Genomic DNA, 20309 nt, shown 5'->3' with positions numbered 1-20309 from the left:
GGTAAGGTTCTCTTTATAGAAGTATAAACTTTAGTCTATAACTATACTCAACAATATGAACAACACCATAAGAATGCAAATCCAGACCGTGAGAAACTCTAAGGACAACCAACCTGGTTTCTTCTTCAACAGCAATAACAAAGCAAGCAAAGAAGATAGGGAAGGAAACTCTGTTTTAAGAGAGGGGCTCAAAAGATATATCTATCACTAATATATAGACCTCATTTCCATCCTGCTTCAAATAAATAAATAGTAAAAAAAAATTTTTAATTGAACATTGGCTTTTTGATGAAATTAAGAAATCATTGTTCATTTTTGGGAGTGCAATAATGATATGGTAGTATCATGGCTTTTTTTTTTAAAGACTATTTTTTAGAGATACATACTGAATATTGATAGATGAAATAATATGTCTGAGTTTGCTTTAAAATAATCCAGGGGTGGAGAGGGAGTGTGTGTAGGAATAAATCAAACAAGATTGGTCACATGCTGATAATTGTGGAAGTGAGGTAATGGGTACAATGGCTTCATTATATTCTTTTGTGTGTGTGTGTGTGTGTGTGTGTGTGTAAGGAAGATTAGCCCTGAGCTAACATCCGATGCCAATCCTTCTCTTTTTGCTGAGGAAGATTGGCCCTGGGCTAACATCTGTGCCCATCTTCCTCTACCTTATATGGGACACCGCCACAACATGGCTTGACAAGCGGTGTGTCGGTCTGCACCTGGGATCCGAACCTGCGAACCCCAGGCCACCGAAGTGGAGTGTGTGAACTTAACCACTACGTCACTGGGCTGGCCCCACTTCATTATATTCTTCTCTCTGCTTTTATATCTATTTGCAATTTTCCATAATAAAAAGTGTAAAAATACGAATTTAAAACTTTCAGATATCACAGTAAACATCAACAGCATGATTACCTTAATAGCCAAAAATGTTTGTTTGTAATTAAGAAAACAAAAGCAAGCTAAAAATGCAAACTGAGAGGTTATTTTTTCCTCTTAAGATCATTGTTTTCCTATAACTCTCCCTGGCAACAATGCCAAATGAAGTTTGGCGCTGAGGTAGCAGTTTTCAGCTTAGGATGGGCACCACAATCATCTGCACAGCTTTTTAAAGATCCAGATGCAGTTACTTCATCAGTGTTTCTGGTGTTGCTCCACGAGTGACTGTGATGCACACCAATGATTAAGAACCACTGTTCCAAAGTCTATTACTCCTGAGGTGATTGTATACTTTAAGAACATCCTATTTTCAGGCAATTTTATGGTTCCCCATAAAAGACTTAGAAGCTGTTCACACTCATGTGCACATGCCTGACTCTGTAAGAATATGTATTGGTCTACACAATCTTCTAAAGAAGGGATTACCAATGGAAAAATGGGCAAAAGATTTGAAACAGCACTTCACAAAAAGGCCAATAAACACATGGAAAGGTGCTTAACCTCACTATTCTCAAGGTAATGCAAATTAAAACCACAATGCAATGCGACTATACCCATAAGAATGATTAAAATGAAAAAAGGCAAAAAATACCAAGTGTTGGCAAGAATGCAGAGCAAGGGGATCTTTCATATGCTACTGGTGGATTATAAACTGGTAAAATCATTTTGGAAAATTGTTTGGCAGTATCCATTAAAGTGGAATGTATGTATATCCTATGGCCAAGTACTTCACTCCTAGGCAGATGCCCAACAGAAATGAGTGCTTATGTCCATCAAAAGACATCTACATCTATGCTCACAGCAGGACTATTCATAACAGCCCCAAACTGGAATCACCCCAATTACCATCAGCAGTAGAATGGATAAATAAATTACAGTATATTTACATAATGGAATAGTACACAGCCAAGAGAATGAACAATCTTCAATTATACTCAACAATATGTTAATCTCACAAACATAATGTTGAGCAAAAAAGCCAGACATAAATAAGTACATATTATATGATTCCATTTTTATAAAATATTTAAAAAGTTATATGCAAAGTTAGATTAAAATGTATTTACAGTTATGATGAAAAAAAAGATTGTTAAATATCTCAGGAAATGATTAGATAAAATGTTTCATCTACTCAGCAGACTGTAATGCAGCCAGAGAAAAAAGCAAGATGCATTATAACTGGGTAAAAGATTATATTAAAAATAAAAATACAATAAATGGCAATATGTTCCCAAATTTTAAAAATGTGATTATAGACCTTTCATAGTTTTTTCAAGTTTAATTTAAGAAATATAGTCATCCAAGGATTAATAATTTTTTACCCTCAGAGAAAGAAAGCACACACTTAACACCAAATATTGCTTCGTAATATATTAATTTTATATATGATACTGCAAATTAAAATCCCAAATGGATCATTTAAAGTACTTTTTAATAGTAATATTTTTTCTTAACTTAAAGAGAACATCTGCTTAAATGGCAGAGAGGCAGTAGAGGAGAGTTGGAGAGGGGCACAATACTTAAGACTCTTGTCTCAGGGCTACCAATAACTAGCTTTAAAGCTTTGGAAAAGTCACTTCATCGTTCTAGGCCCTTATTTCCTTATTTATAAAACAAAGGTTTCATATCAGTAGTTCTGAACCTTGACTCTACATCGTAATCCCCTTAACCCTAGAATTTTTAAAAATATGCCTGGGTCTCCCCCTTAGATATTCTGATTCAGTTAGTCTGGGGTTCCAGGTGAGCACCAAAAGTTTTAAAAATTGCCTAGGTGATTCTAACATGACTAAAACTAGGAACCACTGAGCTAGATAATGTCTAAAGGTTACTGTAGCTCTAAAACTCTTACAAATAAAAGGTTTGCAAACATATTTGCCAAACGAATCAATCAAAACAAAGGGCTTCTTTGAATGATTGATAGCATTTGAGTAAGCAAAGGCAGCTCATTCTGGTACAGTGGTGAGAATAAACACTGTAGGGTCAAGGGAAAAGCCTTATTTTTTTCTGAGTTCTTTAAGGTTCTGTATTGGGTTGAATAGTGTCCTCCCCCCAATTCACGTCTACCTGGAACCTGGAAATATGGCGATATTTGGAAATAGGGTCTTTGCAGATGTAATCAAGCTAAGCTGAGGTTATACTGCATTAGAGTAGGCCCTAAATCTAGCATGACTGTTGTCTTAAAAGAAGAAAAAAATTTGGACAGAGACACAGAGACAGACAGGGAGAATGCCATGTGATGACAGAGGCAGAGACTGGAGTGATGCAGCCGCAAGTCAAGAAGCACCAAGATTGTGACAACCACCAGAAGCTACCAAAGAGTCATGGAACAGAGGAACAGATTCTCCTTCAGAGCCTCCAAAAGTAACCAACCTTGCCAACATCTTGATTTTGGACTTCTAGCCTCCAGAAATGTGACAGAATACATTTCTGTTGTTTTAAGTCAGTTTGTGGCAATTTGTTATAGAAGCCCTAAGAAACTAATATAGTAATTATGTATTTTTCTGGAGTAATTGGGGAGTTCTAGATTAATAACCAAAAGAGTCCCTATAGCAAATACATGAACATAACAGTGCGGTGCTCTCCAGAGAACGGGGAAATAAGTATGTCCTCACTTAGATCAGAACAGAAATAAACAGATTCTCTCTAAAAAGAAATGATCCCAGGGTCAGAAATACCTTCCTATATAACCTGACTGAAGATACTAACTTTTTGAGAAGAAATGTGTCTATTAAAAGCAATAGAAATACAAAGAAGCAGAGTCTTACAAGAAAAAGGAAGACAGTACCCAATTCAAGCACTGTCCAGGAGAGGCTCAGCCAATGGATTCTGAGAATTACCACCCAGGGCAAGGCTATCTCCACATGAAAATGAATGAATCAGGCTATCTTTGCTTGATGCCATTAAACATTCAAATTAGAAAACTTCTTTTGTTCCAATTCCTTGCTCACCAAGCAATCTTCTGATTATAATTTGGCTTCCCATGTGGGTTGTCTACAGGGACACCATGAGCTGGTCAGGCCAGCATGAGTATCTGAGCCTTCTGGCAGTTGTTTCTCATTGTAAATTAATAAGCTGGCCTTTTCCAATGTATCAGTGTCTTAGGAGCCTATTAGTTTTAGTCAGCACTCCTTAGCTAATCAACTCTGACAAAACTGAGTTTCTGAATACGCGAAGGACAGGCTGCACACTGGCCAGCAGCAAGTTCTGTGGTAAATGCTGCCATGGAGGACTGGGTCCCAATGGTCAGTCAGCCTTCCCCAAGAAACACCCCGACTTCAAAGCATTTTTTCATTTTAACTTGTCTAATATGTACACAGTTGCTATTCCAAGCGTTAGTAACATCTCTAACCCTGTTTTAATGCTGTATTCTCTGAAAGTTAAATAGGTAAGCTGTTAAAATAAGGAGATGATTTAAGACATCAGAGATTGTGAAAAAATTTTAAGGTATGCATGGGCTACAAAAGTCTGAACACTACCTATTCTAAGAAATTACCACATTAATGATCTTAACTTTGTCACTTTCTGGTAAATATGGTTCTATTAGGCATTTGTTCTGAGACTAGAATATATTGTGCATGCATTAAAACATTTTGTCCCTCAAATAAATATTTCTTTTATTTTAAGACTAATCTGTAACAAGTATGGTTAAATGCGGTGGAACATTAAGCTAATTTACCAGGTCTACCCCTAATCAAGCTCTTACGGAATCTTCAGGTTACCTTCAAGATTTCACTCCTCATATATTCTTCCTATCGTTTTTCAGGCCTGCCAACGTACTTCTGTTGTGAATTTTCAAATTTAGTATTTTGAAAAGGTAACAGTGTCCTCCAAATATAGTAAAAGCAATGTCTTGGTTGGTTTAAACTTCACCAAAATGTGGAAAATCATCTATCTTTGTTTATCTTTTTTACTAAAAATAACTGAGTTCAAAAAAGTAATGAAAACAATTTGATGACCTAGAACTCTGCCAGTGCATTATAAATTCCTGACTAGGCAAAAATTAGAAGCTGACTACAGAAGCAGATTACTTTACACTAAATTTGAGACAGTACCAAATTGAGATTTTTAGGGATTTTTAGAGGACTTACTGAAAGGGAGAAAAAGAAGGAATCTTGTTTGCTATTGGCAGAGCCAGATCTTAAAGGACACAAAGATACAGCAATATTTAATGATTTATTCTTCCAGTTTATGGGTGCTCAATTCCCAGAGTTAGAAAACACTTAAAAAGTAGGGCCAGAGAAGAAAAATATCTACAGTCTATTAAATTCATGAATGTGAACATACTGCTTTAAAAAGCTTAAAATGGATGTGGAACAATGTTTTTAAAAAGAGATTATTTTAAAACCTTACCTATTATTCAATATCATTGTACTGAAGAGTAGAGAGCCTCTATCAAGTTTTTTGGCAGGGTAGAAATAAATACCAGCAACGCAAGTGACCACGTAGTATAAATCCAAGATCAAAACAATGACATTGGGAGCCACAATATGGCAAAACAAAAAAATATTTACTCAGCAGACTCTCCTTCACAGAGTAGAACTATTTGTGCACAGAAAAGTTGGAATAAAAGGTAAAGGTAATTTTTCTGATAAAGTTTTAGAGGGCCCTTGGGCATGTATAAAAATACCCTCCTCTATGTTGGCCCATCCTTTGGCCACTAACATTGGAGAACACGAATGTGTGGGGGAGAGGGGAAAGGCATGTATCACGGCTGAATGAATAAATTAGTCTTCTGTATGAAGCTCACAGAAGGAAGCAATGCCTAGCCCAATTAGCAAAGAAAGAGATATGCCTACCTGTCATTCTTATTCAGAAGGCAGTTTTATGCTGAAATATAGCAAAATACAGGAATAAAAACTATCAACCACCAATCAACCAGCTGTGTAGTACCACAAAAGCAAGCATCAATCAGTCTGCTAGCACAGATACAAGTTCTGTTCTTATTTAGGCAAGACAAATTCTTCATCTTCCAGTCCCGTTGGTAATATATGTAAGGATGGAAGCCTCAAATTTAAAGCTAAAAGAAGGCTGGCAAACTGAAGTCCCGAGATATTAAAAATAATAATAAATCAGGGGCTGGCCCCGTGGCGTAGTGGTTAAGTGCACGTGCTCGGCTGCTGGCAGCCCGGGTTTGGATCCCGGGTGCATACTGATGCACCGCTTGTCAGGCCATGCTGTGGCGGCGTCCCATATAAAGTAGAGGAAGATGGGCACAGATGTTAGCCCAGGGCCAGTCTTCCTCACAAAAAGAGGAGGACTGGCATGGATGTTAGCTCACAGCTGATCTTCCTCACCAAAAAAAAAAAAAAAAAAAAAAAAAATAATAATAATAATAATAATAAATCTACAAATAGATAAGGGATTCTTTTCAGTTACTGGAAAAGGAAGCTGGCCAACGACCTAACAAAGATGTAATGTCTCATGTGTCTATATAAAGGACTACTAAGGTGAAAGCACATCCAGAAATCTAGCCACTTATATGGCTGCCTGCAGCCTACAGAGAAATAGTTGGCTTCATCTTTCCAATTCTGCATCTTGCTTTGGTTTTACTAGCTATATTATGCATTTCTTTGCTTGTGATTGTGTAAATCAGAATTCTTCTTCCTCTACCTTTTTCCACTGTATAAATCTCATTAAGATCTCTCAAAAATTCAAGAACAATCCAAGAAAGAGAACAGATGATTAACTAAATGCATTCAGGCTCTTTCTGATCCCCATGAAAAAGAAAAGGAGGGAGAACTGGTTGTAGAGGCGGAGTCAAGATGGCGGCGTAGGCAGACCCTGAGCTCACCTCCTCCCATGGACACATCCAATTTACAACTACTCGTGGAAAAATTACCCGAGACAGAACTGAAAACTGGATAAGAGGAACTCCTGCAGCAGCGGACAGTCCTAGCTGGGGTAGAAGAGGCAGAGACTCCCTTCCGGAGAGAAAAACGCCGCCTTCACAAGCCGCCAGCTTCACGGCTGCTGGGAGCAGCTCACAGGTACGCAGCCTCCCTGGAGGCGCGGGGCCCTGAGCCGGGGAGTGCCCCCGCTGTGGGCATTTTGTGGACACAGCATAATCGACACCAGCAGCGTAATATCTGACTTTGCCTGCTACTAAAGCATTGGGGAGTACCCCCAGAAAACCCGGTTCACAAAGAAACTAAAACTAGCTCTTAAAAGGGCCCGCGCACAAACTCACCCGTTCCAGAAAGCATCCTAAAATCACCAGAAAGAAAGGTGCACAGTGCTTTGGTGACAAGAGACTCACCTAATAGGCCCTGAGTGCATCTCGGTGAGGGGTGAGACCTCTCCAGGGACTGGGACATTGGCAGCGGCCATTGTTGTGGCCTAGTGTGGGCGTGCTGACACAGACGCCATTGGAGTTCTCCCTGAGGCCTGCTAGCCCAGGGTCTGCTCCACCCGCTAGAGCACCGATTTAATCCAGCTCAGCCAGGGCAGGCAGGCCCCCCTAGAGACTGGCCCCACCCAACAACAAGCCCTCAGGCAACGTGTGGGCCTGCATAGATTGGTGACTGGATTCTCTGCAGCCTGGCAACTGAGCTGACTTGAGCGGGCAGGGTGTGCACAAGGAGCGGGTGGAGAGTGTGGGGCGGTGGCAGAGTGTGTGGGGCTCCCGCCGTGGAGAGACTGGGTCCGCTTGGGGAGGTCGGGGCGCTCACACGGGGCAGGACTGTGTTGACTGTGTGTGTGGACCTGTGGGCAACAGGGCTTGTCAGCTGCAGAAGACTTGTGCTTCTCAAAGACCCACATAGGAGGTTTGCCCCACCTTCCAAAGCCTGAAACAATTGGGTGCTCCTGTGCCTGAGGGCAGCCCCACCCAGCTGCAATCCTCAGAGAGCTGACAAGAGACCAATAGGCTAGAGGCTTACAGCAATTGTAAGGCCCTGAGCCTAACAACCTGCCACGCTGGGGGCCTACTCAGTTAAAAGAAATACTGCAACACAAATGTGGTATTAGAACTTACAGCCAACTATGCTGGGGCTCCCCACACCTGATAAAGAGACTGAAGGGCCCACAACAACTACAAGCAGCTGAGCATTACAACAGCTGGCCAGGAGCATAACTCAGCCTCCCTGGGCACCTATAGGGAGAGCTAACAGGCCACAATAGAGGGACACACGTAGCCCACATAGGGGCCACCCCTGGAACATTGAGAACTGAGGGAAGCACACTGGAAGCCTCCTAAGGTATCACTTACATAACGTCACCTATCCAAGAGCAGGAGACGTAGCTGACCTACCTAATACGTAGACACAAGCACAGGGAAAGAGGCAAAATGAGGAGGCAAAAGAATACATTCCAAGTAAGGGAACAGGACAAAACCCCAGAAAAGGAACTAAGTGAAACAGAAACGAGCAACCTACCTGACAGAGAGTTCAAACTAAGAGTGTTAAGGATGCTCACTGATCTGGGGAGAAGAATAGATGAACTCAGTGAGAATGTCAACAAAGAAATGGAAGATATAAAAAAGAACCAATCAGAAATGACGAATACAATACTGGAAATGAAAAATTCATTAGAGGGACTCAAAAGCAGAGTAGAGGATACAGAAGAACGGATCTGTGAGCTGGAAGAAAGACTAGAAGAAATTACCCAAGGTGAACAGGTAAAAGAGAAAAGAATTAAAAAGAGTGAGGACAGTCTAAGGGACCTCTGGGACAACATCAAGCGCACTAAATCCGTGTTATAGGTGTCCCAGAAGGAGAAGAGCGAGACAAGGGGGCAGAGAATCTATTTCAAGAAATAATAGATGAAAACTTCCCTAACCTAAGGAAGGAAACAGACATCCAGGTACAGGAAGCACAGAGAGCCCCAAACAAGATAAACCCAAAGAGGCCCACACCAAGACACATCATAATCAAAATGTCCAGAATCAAAGATAAAGAGAGAATCCTAAAAGCCGCAAGAGAATGTCAAGTTACATACAAAGGAAACCCCATAAGGCTATCAGCTGACTTCTCAGCAGAAACCTTACAGGCTAGAAGAGAATGGCACAATATATTTAAAGTGCTAAAAGGAAAAAACTTACAGCCAAGAATACTCTACCCAGCAAGGTTATCATTCAAAATGGAAGGAGAGATCAAAATTTTCCCAGATAAGCAAAAATTAAAGGAGTTTGTCACCAAGAAACCAGTGCTACAAGAAATGTTAAAGGGACTGATTTAAGGTGAAAAGAGAAGACCACAAATAGGAAAAATTATCTATTTCCATGATTAGAACGTAATGGATACAAATGCACAAAAAAGAGGTTAGATATGATATCAAAACATAAAAGGAGGGAGGAGGGGAGTTAAAGAGTACAGCTTTCAGACAGAGGTCAAACTAAAGTGACCATCAATTCTGTATAGAAGAAGTAAGGAACAGAGAAGGACTACTAAAACACTGAGGGGGAAAAAAAAAAAAGTTAAAAAATGGCAGTAAGTACATACTTATCAATAGCTACTTTAAACGTCAACGGACTAAATGCTCCAATTACAAGGCATAGGGTGGCTGACTGGATAAAAAAACAAGACCCATATATATGCTGCATACAAGAGACACACTTCAGACCTGAAGACACTCACAAACTGAAAGTGAAGGGATGGAAAAAGATACTCCATGCAAATGGCAATGAAAAGAAAGCTGGGGTAGCAGTACTCATATCAGACAAAATAGACTTTCAAACAAAAACTGTAAAAAGAGACAAAGAAGGGCATTACATAATGATCAAGGGAACAATCCAACAAGAGGATATAACACTTGTAAATATCTACGCACCCAATGTAGGTGCACCTCAATATATAAAGCAATTATTAACAGACATAAAAACAGAAATAGACAGTAACACAATAATAGTAGGGGACTTTAACACTCCACTTACACCAATGGATAGATCATCCAAACAGAAGATCAATAAGGAAACATTGGCCTTAAACGACACACTAGAACGGATGGACCTAGTAGATATATACAGAGCATTCCATCCAAAAAATGAAGAATACACGTTCTTTTCAAATGCACATGGAACATTCTCCAGGACTGATCACATATTAGGCCACAAAACAAGTCTCCATAAATTTAAGAAGATTGAAATAATACCAAGCATCTTTTCTGACCACAACGGTATGAAACTAGAAATCAACTATAGGAAGAAAATCAGAAAAGCCACAAATACATGGAGATTAAACAAAATGCTACTGAACAACGACTGGGTTAATGAAGAAATCAAAGAAGAAATCAAAAAATACCTGGAGACAAATGAAAATGAAAATACTACATGCCAGAATTTATGGGATACAGCAAAAGCGGTTCTAAGAGGGAAGTATATAGCGATACAGGCCTATCTCAACAAACAAGAAAAATCTCAAATAAACAATCTAACAATGCACCTAAAGGAACTGGAAAAAGAAGAACAAACAAAGCCCAAAATCAGTAGAAGAAGGGAAATAATAAAAATCAGAGCAGAAATAAATGAAATAGAGACCAAAAAAACAATAGAAAAAATTAATAAAACCAAGAGCTGGTTCTTTGAAAAGATCAACAAAATAGACAAACCTTTAGCTAGACTCACCAAGAAAAAAAGAGAGAAGGCACAAATAAGTAAAATCAGAAATGAAAGAGGAGAGGTTACAACAGACACCTCAGAAATACAAAAGATTATAAGAGAATACTATGAAAAACTATATGCCAACCAATTCGACAATCTGGAAGAAATGGATAAATTCTTAGAATCATACAACCTTCCAAAACTGGATCAAGAAGAAGTAGAGAATTTGAATAGACCAATCACCAGTAAGGAGATCAAAACAGTAATCAAAAACCTCCCCAAAAATAAAAGTCCAGGACCAGACGGCTTCCCTGGTGAATTCTACCAAACATTCAAAGAAGACTTAATACCTATCCTTCTCAAACTCTTCCAAACAATTGGGGGGGGGGGGGAAGCTCCCTAACTCATTCTACGAAGCTGACATTACCCTGATACCAAAACCAGACAAGGACAACACAAAAAAAGAAAATTACAGGCCAATATCACTGATGAACATCGATGCGAAAATCCTCAACAAAATACTAGCAAATCGCATACAATACGTTAAAAAGATTATACGCCATGATCAAGTGGGATTTATTCCAGGTATGCAGGGATGGTTTAACATTCGCAAATCAATCAATGTAATACACCACATTAATAAAATGAAGAACAAAAATCACATGATCATCTCAATAGATGCAGAGAAAGCATTTGACAAGATACAGCATCCATTTATGATAAAAACTCTGAATAAAATGGGTATAGAAGGAAAGTACCTCAACATAATAAAGACCATATATGACAAACCCACAGCTAATATCATCCTCAATGGTGAAAAACTGAAAGCTATCCCTCTAAGAACAGGAACCAGACAAGGATGCCCACTGTCACCACTCCTATTTAACATAGTATTGGAAGTCCTAGCCAGAGCAATCAGGCAAGAGAAAGAAATAAAAGGGATCCAAATTGGAAAGGAAGAAGTGAAACTGTCACTATTTGCAGATGACATGATTTTGTATATAGAAAACCCTAAAGAATCCACCAGAAAACTTTTAGAAGTAATAAACGAATATGGTAAAGTTGCAGGATACAAAATCAACATACAAAAATCAGTTGCGTTTCTGTACACTAACAACAAAGTAGCAGAAAGAGAAATTAAGAATACCATCCCATTTACAATTGCAACAAAAAGAATAAAATACCTAGGAATAAACTTAACCAAAGAGGTGAAAGATCTGTACACTGAAAACTATAAAACATTTCTGAAAGAAATTGAAGAAGACGCAAAGAAATGGAAAGATATTCCGTGCTCTTGGATTGGAAGAATTAACATAGTTAAGATGTCCATACTTCCTAAAGCCATCTATAGATTCAATGCTATCCCTATCAAAGTTCCAACAACATTTTTCACAGAAATAGAACAAAGAATCCTAAAATTTATATGGAACAACAAAAGACCCTGAATAGCTAAAGGAATCCTGAGAAAAAAGAACAAAGCTGGAGGTATCACACTCCCTGATTTCAAAATATACTACAAAGCTATAGTAACCAAAACAGCATGGTACTGGCACAAAAACAGACACACAGATCAATGGAATAGAATCGAAAGCCCAGAAATAAACCCACACATCTATGGACAGCTAATCTTTGACAAAGGAGCCAAGAACATACAATGGGGAAAAGAAAGTCTCTTCAACAAATGGTGTTGGGAAAACTGGATAGCCACATGCAAAAAAATGAAAGTAGACCCTTACCTTACACCATACACAAAAATTAACTCCAAATGGATTAAAGACTTGAATGTAAGACCTGAAACTATGAAACTTCTAGAAGAAAACATAGGCAGTACGCTCTTCCGCATTGGTCTTAGCAACATCTTTTCAAACACCACATCTGACCGGGCAAGAGAAACAATAGAAAAAATAAACAAATGGGACTACATCAAACTAAAAAGCTTCTGCACAGCAAAGGAAACCATCAACAAAACGAAAAGACAACCTAACAATTGGGAGAAGATATTTGCAAACCATACATCTGATAAGGGCTTAATCTCCAAAATACATAAAGAACTCATGCATCTCAACAACAAAAAAACTACCAACCCAATTAAAAAATGGGCAAAAGACCTGAACAGACATTTCTCCAAAGAAGATATACAGATGGCCAACAGACACATGAAAAGATGTTCAAAATCACTATCAGGGAAATGCAAATCAAAACTACAATGAGATATCACCTCACGCCCGTCAGAATGGCTATAATTAACAAGACAGAAAACAATATGTGTTGGAGAGGATGTGGAGAGAAGGGAACTCTCATACACTGCTGGTGGGAGTGCAAACTGGTGCAACCACTATGGAAAACAGTATGGAGATTCCTCAAAAAATCAAGGATAGAACTACCATATGATCCAGCTATTCCACTGTTGGGTATTTATCCAAAGAACTTGAAAACACCAATTTGCAAAGGTACATGCACCCCTGTGTTCATTGCAGCGTTATTCACAATAGCCAAGACTTGGAAGCAACCTAAGTGCCCATCAAGGGACGAATGGATAAAGAAGCTGTGGTATATATACACAATGGAATACTACTCAGCCATAAGAAACGATGAAATCCAGGCATTTGTGACAACATGGATGGACACTGAGGGTATAATGCAAAGTGAAATAAGTCAGAGGGAGAAGGTCAAATACTGCATGATTTCCTTCATTAAGTAGTAGATAATAACAACAATAAACAAACACATAGGGACAGAGATTGGATTGGTGGTTACCAGAGGGGAAGGGGGGAGGGAGGAGGGTGAAAGGGATAATTCGGTACATGTGTGTGGTGATGGGTTGTAATTAGTATTTTGGTGGTGAACATGATGTAGTCCATGCAGAAATAGAAGTACAATGATGTACACCTGAAATTTTTACAATGTTATAAACCAATGTTACTGCAATAAACAAAAAATTAAAAAAAAAAAAAAAAAAGAAAAGGAGGAACTGAACATTGTTAAGTGCCTATTACATGCTAGACACTGTGTCAAGCATTTTTCTATATGTTTCCTTCATTAGACTTAAGTGAGTGCTATTTTTATGCCTGCTAATGCCAAACCTGAAAACGCTCAATTTTAAAAGGCAAGCTTTTAGAGACAAAGTTCTCTAACTCACTTCTTGTTAGACTGAAAGAAAGCATCAAGAAAGGACAAGAGTAAACAGTGAGTTCATCCCAGATTTCTGAGGCCAGCATTTGATAAATAAACATGAGTTCACTGAAACAGTGAAGAACATCTCTACAGACCACTAGCGTTTTCTCAAAGAAACTGAAGAAACAAATAAGGCCTCCAAACTTTGTCTTATGATGAATTATTCAAAAGGTCAACATTTAGGATAAGACAGATGGAAACATGAAAAAACACAGAATAAAACTTAAATAGAATCTGATATTCCACGTATGCATCTTTGCCAGCAACAATGTAATGCTGCAGAAAAGCTAGACAGCAAAGTCAAGGAGCTCTAATTTTATTTTTTTTATTTTTATTTTTTTTAAAGATTCTTTTCTCTTTTTTTGTAAGGATCTTTTTCAGAGCGGTTTTTGAGGGAAGATTGGCCCTGTGCTAACATCTGTTGCCAATCCTCCTCTTTTTTTCTTTTTCTTCTCCCCAAAGACCCAGTACACAGTTGCCTATCACAGTTGTAGAGCTGTAGCTCTTCTATGTGGGACGCCACCTCAGCATGGCTTGATGAGCAGTGAGTAGGTCCGCGCCGAGGATCCGAACCGGTGAACCTCGGGCCACTGAAGTGGAACTTGCAAACTTAACCACTACGCTACCAAGCCGGCCCCTGAGCTCTAATTTTAAAATGAGGTCAAATGAAACTACAAAGCCTATCACAGGAAGTAATGTTCTCTACCTAGATTTGCCTTGAGACCTTCAATGAGGCAGGGCAATGTCACATTTATCTGGAATTGCTGGAGGATCAGGAAGCACTTTATAACATAAGTGGGTGTTTCGAATAACTAAAGCTTATTAAAATCAAAACAATTTATTTATTGTAGAAAGCAAAATATATAGGCATCCACGCCTTTACATAATACTTGCTTAATGATTCAAGTTTATTATGTACAGCCTTATTGTATAGGACTTACAGTACATCAGTTTTCATCTGTCTTTTCTCCATTTTCCATCAGGTCTATGAGCCACTGTAGCTCTGCACAAGTCTCTAAAAGCTCTCCAAAGAGCAAATGTATGGCTTTTATGTTGGGCTGTATGACAGCTATATGAAGTGTTATGGGAGATACTCAGGGGCTTTCTCCCCAACTCAGTTCAGGGTAAATAGTTCTGTGCTTGAAAAGCTTGAAGTAGTGAAAAGACTGGTCTTTGGTTATATGTGGGGTTACCATACTTGTCAGCACACTTTTATGAGAACTACAACATCCAGTAGCTCACTCATGTTCTATGTAACTTCTGCGTAACTTTTTACCAGGTTTGATCTATCAGTAAATCATTCTAAGCTATTAGAAAGCTTTTCGTCTTTCCTATGTGGTACTAGAGCACCACCTTGTGTCAGAAACCTGAGCAAATGAGCAGACAACTGTTTTTAGATACCTTAGTTGTCCAAAGTTTTACTGTCCAGTCAAATGAAGAAGTGACAAAAAGATGTGAGAAGTCCACTGCTCCAACAGCTGCATGACAATGGATGCCAGTGATTGGTCCTTGATGCCCCTCAAACATCTCACTGATTCCAGCTTTGCTGTTTCAGAAAAGTGAAAATGTTAGGGAAATCTCTTGTAAGTACATCACTTATAAATAACATTTTATTATGGGTTTGTATATCAGACTTTGACATAATTTCAACAAACTTATCTCTGTGCTCATAACACATCAGAACAACTTATGTTCAGTGTTACTCTATTCAGATTTGATAATATTACTAATGTTTAATTACTAGTTTATTACTGATAAACTAATAATAGTACTAAAAAGTACATTTTGAAACCATAAATATCATGCTATTGACAACAGAACTCAAAAGTCCAATATCTGAGGTGGTGGAATAGAGACAAAGGGACACCACATGTAAGAGAGAAAATCTGGGGTACTTTTAAATCAAAAGCTTTGAAGTGAAGGTGATCTGTATTTGAGATGAAATCTGGACACTCAATTTTTTTTTAAGGAAGCAATTGATAAGGTACAGCTAGACAATTTCAAAACAGATTGAACAGCAGGAGAAATACTAGTCAATTTAAAATGTGTACGTGACGTTACTGTACATTTATCAGGAGGACTGAACTAAAGCTCAAAGTCCAAATAAATCGAAATGGGAAAACAGTTGAAAATCCTATTTATAACTTAGTCATCAGTATGTGGCATGTGCATATGGTATTTGTAACTGCTGAATGTTACTGCCTACCATAAACCTCTGTGAGCACCACAGCCCTCAAAATCTAGAACACATCATGATTCAAAATAAATTAAGTTTTAATTTTATATACCTGAATTCAAATAATTGGTCACAAATAATGAGTGGTTCTAGGACATAATTCTACTTAAATAAGAGGCAATTTGTTTTAATGAGATTATTCAAGGGAGAATTTTAAATAATTGCAAATTCCAGTTTAGACTTACCTGCCATGGCGGCATGCTGTGTACACAGAACCTTCTTCACTCCCAACAACAAAGTTGTTGACATCTCCGACAGGGAAGGACATAGATGTCACAGCCACTGCCTTTGACTGTTTATGAACCAATTCCATACTATCCTACACAGAAAAAATTGAGGAAATTATTTTGTAAACTTGCAATTTTTAATTTTTTAAGAAAAACTTCTAGTTTTAATTGACTTGTAATCAATTATTTTATTATACTACTCACATAAATTTACTTTGACTAAATGAAGCAGGTTTGAAAATAAAGTATATACACAACAAACTATATTTAACATATGTTTAGATTTATAAACTGTTACCATAAAACTATTATAAAATATTTATGAAAAACATAAACTGGGGTTATATAGACTTAAAAAATAATAATATTTGCCTCAAAATTTCAGAGTTTTCCAAGTTTAACCTACCTGAGGATGGGAAAGCATGTCCAGACTCCATGAACAAATTTTTCCATCAGTAGAGATGCTAATCAGATTGTGAGCATTTTGTGTTCCAACGACATTTACACAATATACAGGATGCTAAAGAAAGAGATTAAATAAAGTTTTCTGGGATTATTTTACCAAAAAATCAAACAATTTTTACTGTATCACAGTGTTGTGCTTTACAATATCACAGGCATTGTTTCATATCAAAAGAGTCTCATATCTTAAGGGTATTTTTAATTTGAAGTTTGATGCTATTCTGTTGATTAACAAAAGCTTGTCTCAGAAGAGAAATGAGTTTCTAATAAGACAGGTTTCCACTAACACAGAAAAAGGCCTTCATTCTTGGTTGCTAAATGATGAGGAATTCATACATCAAAGGAAACACATTCTGAGACTACTCTGATGGACACTAAGTATTTAATGGTGAAGGAGCACAGAAGTCTAATGGAAATAACCTCTTTACTTACCGTGTGTGCAGCAGCTGACAGTGGAGTTCTTTGCACTGGAGTTCTTTTATTGCTACGGTTATCCCACAGCACAATTTGGCCTGAATATGTACCACCAACAACCAGATTTGGATGAAATTTTGCAAATGTAGCAGACATCACAGCTGACTAAAAATAAGTAAAATTTTTATACTTAAGGTGCAAAGGGAAGAAGCCTGAGAAGTTATAAAGATAAATCTATATCCAAAACATTTTCCCCTTTAGTCTAAGGTATTAGAGGTTACAAAAACAAGTAAATAAATTCATTTAAAAATTTCATTTTGTTTCAGAATATAAAAATATATCTTTAGCATAGTTTTTGCTTAAAAGTCAAATGTAATGCCTGTTTACATAAATATGTTTAAGCAATTTATCAAAGAAAGCAAAAAATTATTTCATTTGATTATAGTATTAAATCAAAAGATAACTGGCTCTGCATTAGTCTCTGACAGTAATCTGACAACAGAGTATATGCTAGTTTTGATTCAGTTAAGTGTTTATTCAGAATTATGATATTATTAAAAGATTATAACTTATGCAACAAGAAAAGGCTTGCAAATTCTAACCTTCCACTTATACCCACTTTAAAAATCTGCATCTGTTTCCTACTTCAAACACATGTTTCTACTTAAAACTATCTAGTTCCAACTCCTCAGGCCATGTACAAGTAATTCAGTGGGCCAACCATCTAATTGTATATTCAGCAAATAAGTTCCTGAGAAACTCCCTGTAAAAAAGACATTTTATAAAAGATTCCTTTTATACAATCAATCACAATAAGAGAAAATCACAACTGCAAAGGACTTTAGGTATGATTAAACATTATAAGAGATGTCAGAAAAGCTACAAAGGCAGATCATGTTGAACTGGGAAGTCTTCAGTTTTCTGTTAACATCTATTTGCAAATACAGGGTGGTTTAGTAAATGCCAATCCAATGAAATCATTATGTTGACAAGAAAAGAAAAAAGGCACTTGTCTAAATTCATTAATGAATTCTTAAACTTGGGGAAGACTGTTAAAAGACCATCTTACCTGGCAGTGAAACACATACTCTGGAGTAGTTTTTTTGTATTTCATATTCCATACAAGGGCCACACCATCAGGCTCATGAGGAGCATCTTCATTGTTATTATAGGAAGCCACAAGTAACTCAGGATACTGCTTGAGAGAATCAAGTGGAAAAAAATGCTATGCATAATAAGAACTGTTTTACATTCCTAGTTACTCAACTGTCTTTATCAAATTACTCTGAAAATACAAATACCTAACACTTCACCAAGAAAGAATCTCTAGAGTTAAGCTCACTGGGATGTTAGTACACTTTAAATTAGTACAGTTAGTCATTTAAAATGTTTTAATATTAAAACATTTTATTAAAAATATGTGCTGCAATTTTATCCAAAGGATTTGGTGAGCAATTTTAATTAGTAAAACTGGGTTGTGGCACAAATAAAACCTTGAGTTTTAAACATAAATAATGTTTCCAATCCTTTCTTCCAAAGTACATGAGACATAATGAATAGGTAACATTAGAACCATCATCCATTATTTTAAATGATATATATTGATTTAATTACACAAAGTTTCCATAATTAAAATAAAACTACCTGCTAATTATAATTCAAAAATGAGTCAACAGCAGCCAATTTCGTTATAATTTACCTGAGATGACCAATCCAAACAACTAACAACCCGATGCTTTGACCAACGTTCATCAAAAAATTGTCGATTTAATGACAGTTTAGCACCTGCTTGAATCTCTCTATAGAAAAAGACCAAACCCAAAAAAGATGGTGTTACAACTTCTCACTCTTAATCTTAAAGTAATTGAACAATGCTGAAGTCATAATCTTAGCAATTAAACATTACCCTTCTTTGTCTTCCAAATCTCTTCCACTGTAGTCAAAGAAGATGTTAATCTGCTCGGAAAGAGCTCTTTCTACAATTCTTGTAGAATGGTCAAAGAAACTTAAAAATTCCTCAGAGTGCAAGATTTGTTGCTTTTCTTCTTCAGTGAGCTCATGAGGGGGAGCTAGAAAACAAATGTTTTTCTGAAGTCTGATTTATGTCAGTCAAATCAATATGTCAACTCACTGTCGCAGTTTGGATCAATGAATGACCCACATTCTTTTTCAACCCGATTCACCTCTTTGACTTAAGAGTATTTTATTCTACTTTAATACATAAATAATAAAAGAAATCTTAATAGGAATCAACAAAATTTTTTAAAATTAAATTCTCTAAGATACCTTTACTATCATTTTCTTCATCTTTCTTTAAAGTTTTCTCTTCTTCAGGTTCAATAGGTGGTTTAGGAGTCACTACGTCATCTTCTTCCTCTTCATCTGAAAAAACAGAACAATAACATAAAAATTATTTTCATGAAAATAACTGATAACTTTTGAGGTAATAAAGTATCACAACTCTTTAGATAAAAGCAGAAGTAAGCCACTAATAAGACAGAACAAGCACAAATAATATGAATCTTATCAACACAACTTTAAAGAAAGAATTAAGTGTAATCTCTTAGTTTTTATACACACCCTGTGGTACCACATTAATAGTCATACCAAATTCTGTAGCTATATAAACTGAAATAAGATATATAAGCAACTAGGATGAATTCCTCATGGAAATCTCTAAAAGCTTGCAAGCATTTATCACTACAGATAGAACAACATGCAACTCCTGCACAGTTTTATGTAGCATGCTGACACATTAACGCTGCAGAATGAAGAAAATCAAATGTCTAAAATAGCCTACAGAGCTGGCTGCTTACTTGTGATTTGAAACCATCAGTGTTTAATGGGTCTTCATATGGCATAAAGACGGCTTACATTAACTCTCAGGTTGCTATTTGAGAGACAGATTTTAAAGATAATAGCTATGAGACCACATTTTCTATTCTGTCATTTTAAATGCACGTCTTATTATCTATTGTTATGTGATGTGGCAATAAGCACTTAAAATGTTTTCTTAACTTGAATAAAAATATATATTGAGATAACATACAATGTTTATAATAAGTTTTTTTATTACTAAATCTCCTCTTACATCCCTAAACCAGGAAATAACAAAATCACTTATTTTAAAATGTTATAGAACATACAACTCTGCCTACCTTCTCTTTCACTACATACTGAGATGGATTTTTATGAAGAAAATGCTTATTTTTATTGCCTAAAAAAATGTGTCATTTGTCTATAAGGGAATGGCAGCAGGCATCTGCAGCAGAGTGCATCTCAAGTAATGAGAGCCTATTCAGTAAGGGGACTCTACTTG

General features: G+C 37.0%; 1 protein-coding gene across 5 annotated transcripts in view; it reads right to left on the bottom strand.

Moving 5' to 3' along the window:
* Positions 1-20309, bottom strand: part of DYNC1I2 (dynein cytoplasmic 1 intermediate chain 2) — a 60346-nt gene that overhangs the window by 7102 nt on the left and 32935 nt on the right. For all 5 annotated transcript variants that reach the window (XM_014785852.2, XM_014785851.2, XM_014785853.2 and 2 more), the window contains 8 exons: positions 19277-19372; positions 18897-19059; positions 18690-18789; positions 18060-18185; positions 17009-17155; positions 16521-16634; positions 16073-16206; positions 15053-15197 (listed from right to left, as the gene is read on the bottom strand). In XM_014785852.2, coding sequence (XP_014641338.1) covers positions 15053-15197; positions 16073-16206; positions 16521-16634; positions 17009-17155; positions 18060-18185; positions 18690-18789; positions 18897-19059; positions 19277-19372 — 1025 coding nt within the window. The remainder of the gene's footprint in view (positions 1-15052; positions 15198-16072; positions 16207-16520; positions 16635-17008; positions 17156-18059; positions 18186-18689; positions 18790-18896; positions 19060-19276; positions 19373-20309) is intronic.

The sequence above is a fragment of the Ceratotherium simum genome, chromosome 9 (genome assembly GCF_057802395.1).
Source record: "Ceratotherium simum simum isolate JZ-2026a chromosome 9, ASM5780239v1, whole genome shotgun sequence".
Classification (NCBI taxonomy): Eukaryota; Metazoa; Chordata; class Mammalia; order Perissodactyla; family Rhinocerotidae; genus Ceratotherium; species Ceratotherium simum.
The sequence above is the reverse complement of the archived record's forward strand: the minus strand, read 5'-3'. Positions and strand labels throughout refer to the sequence as shown.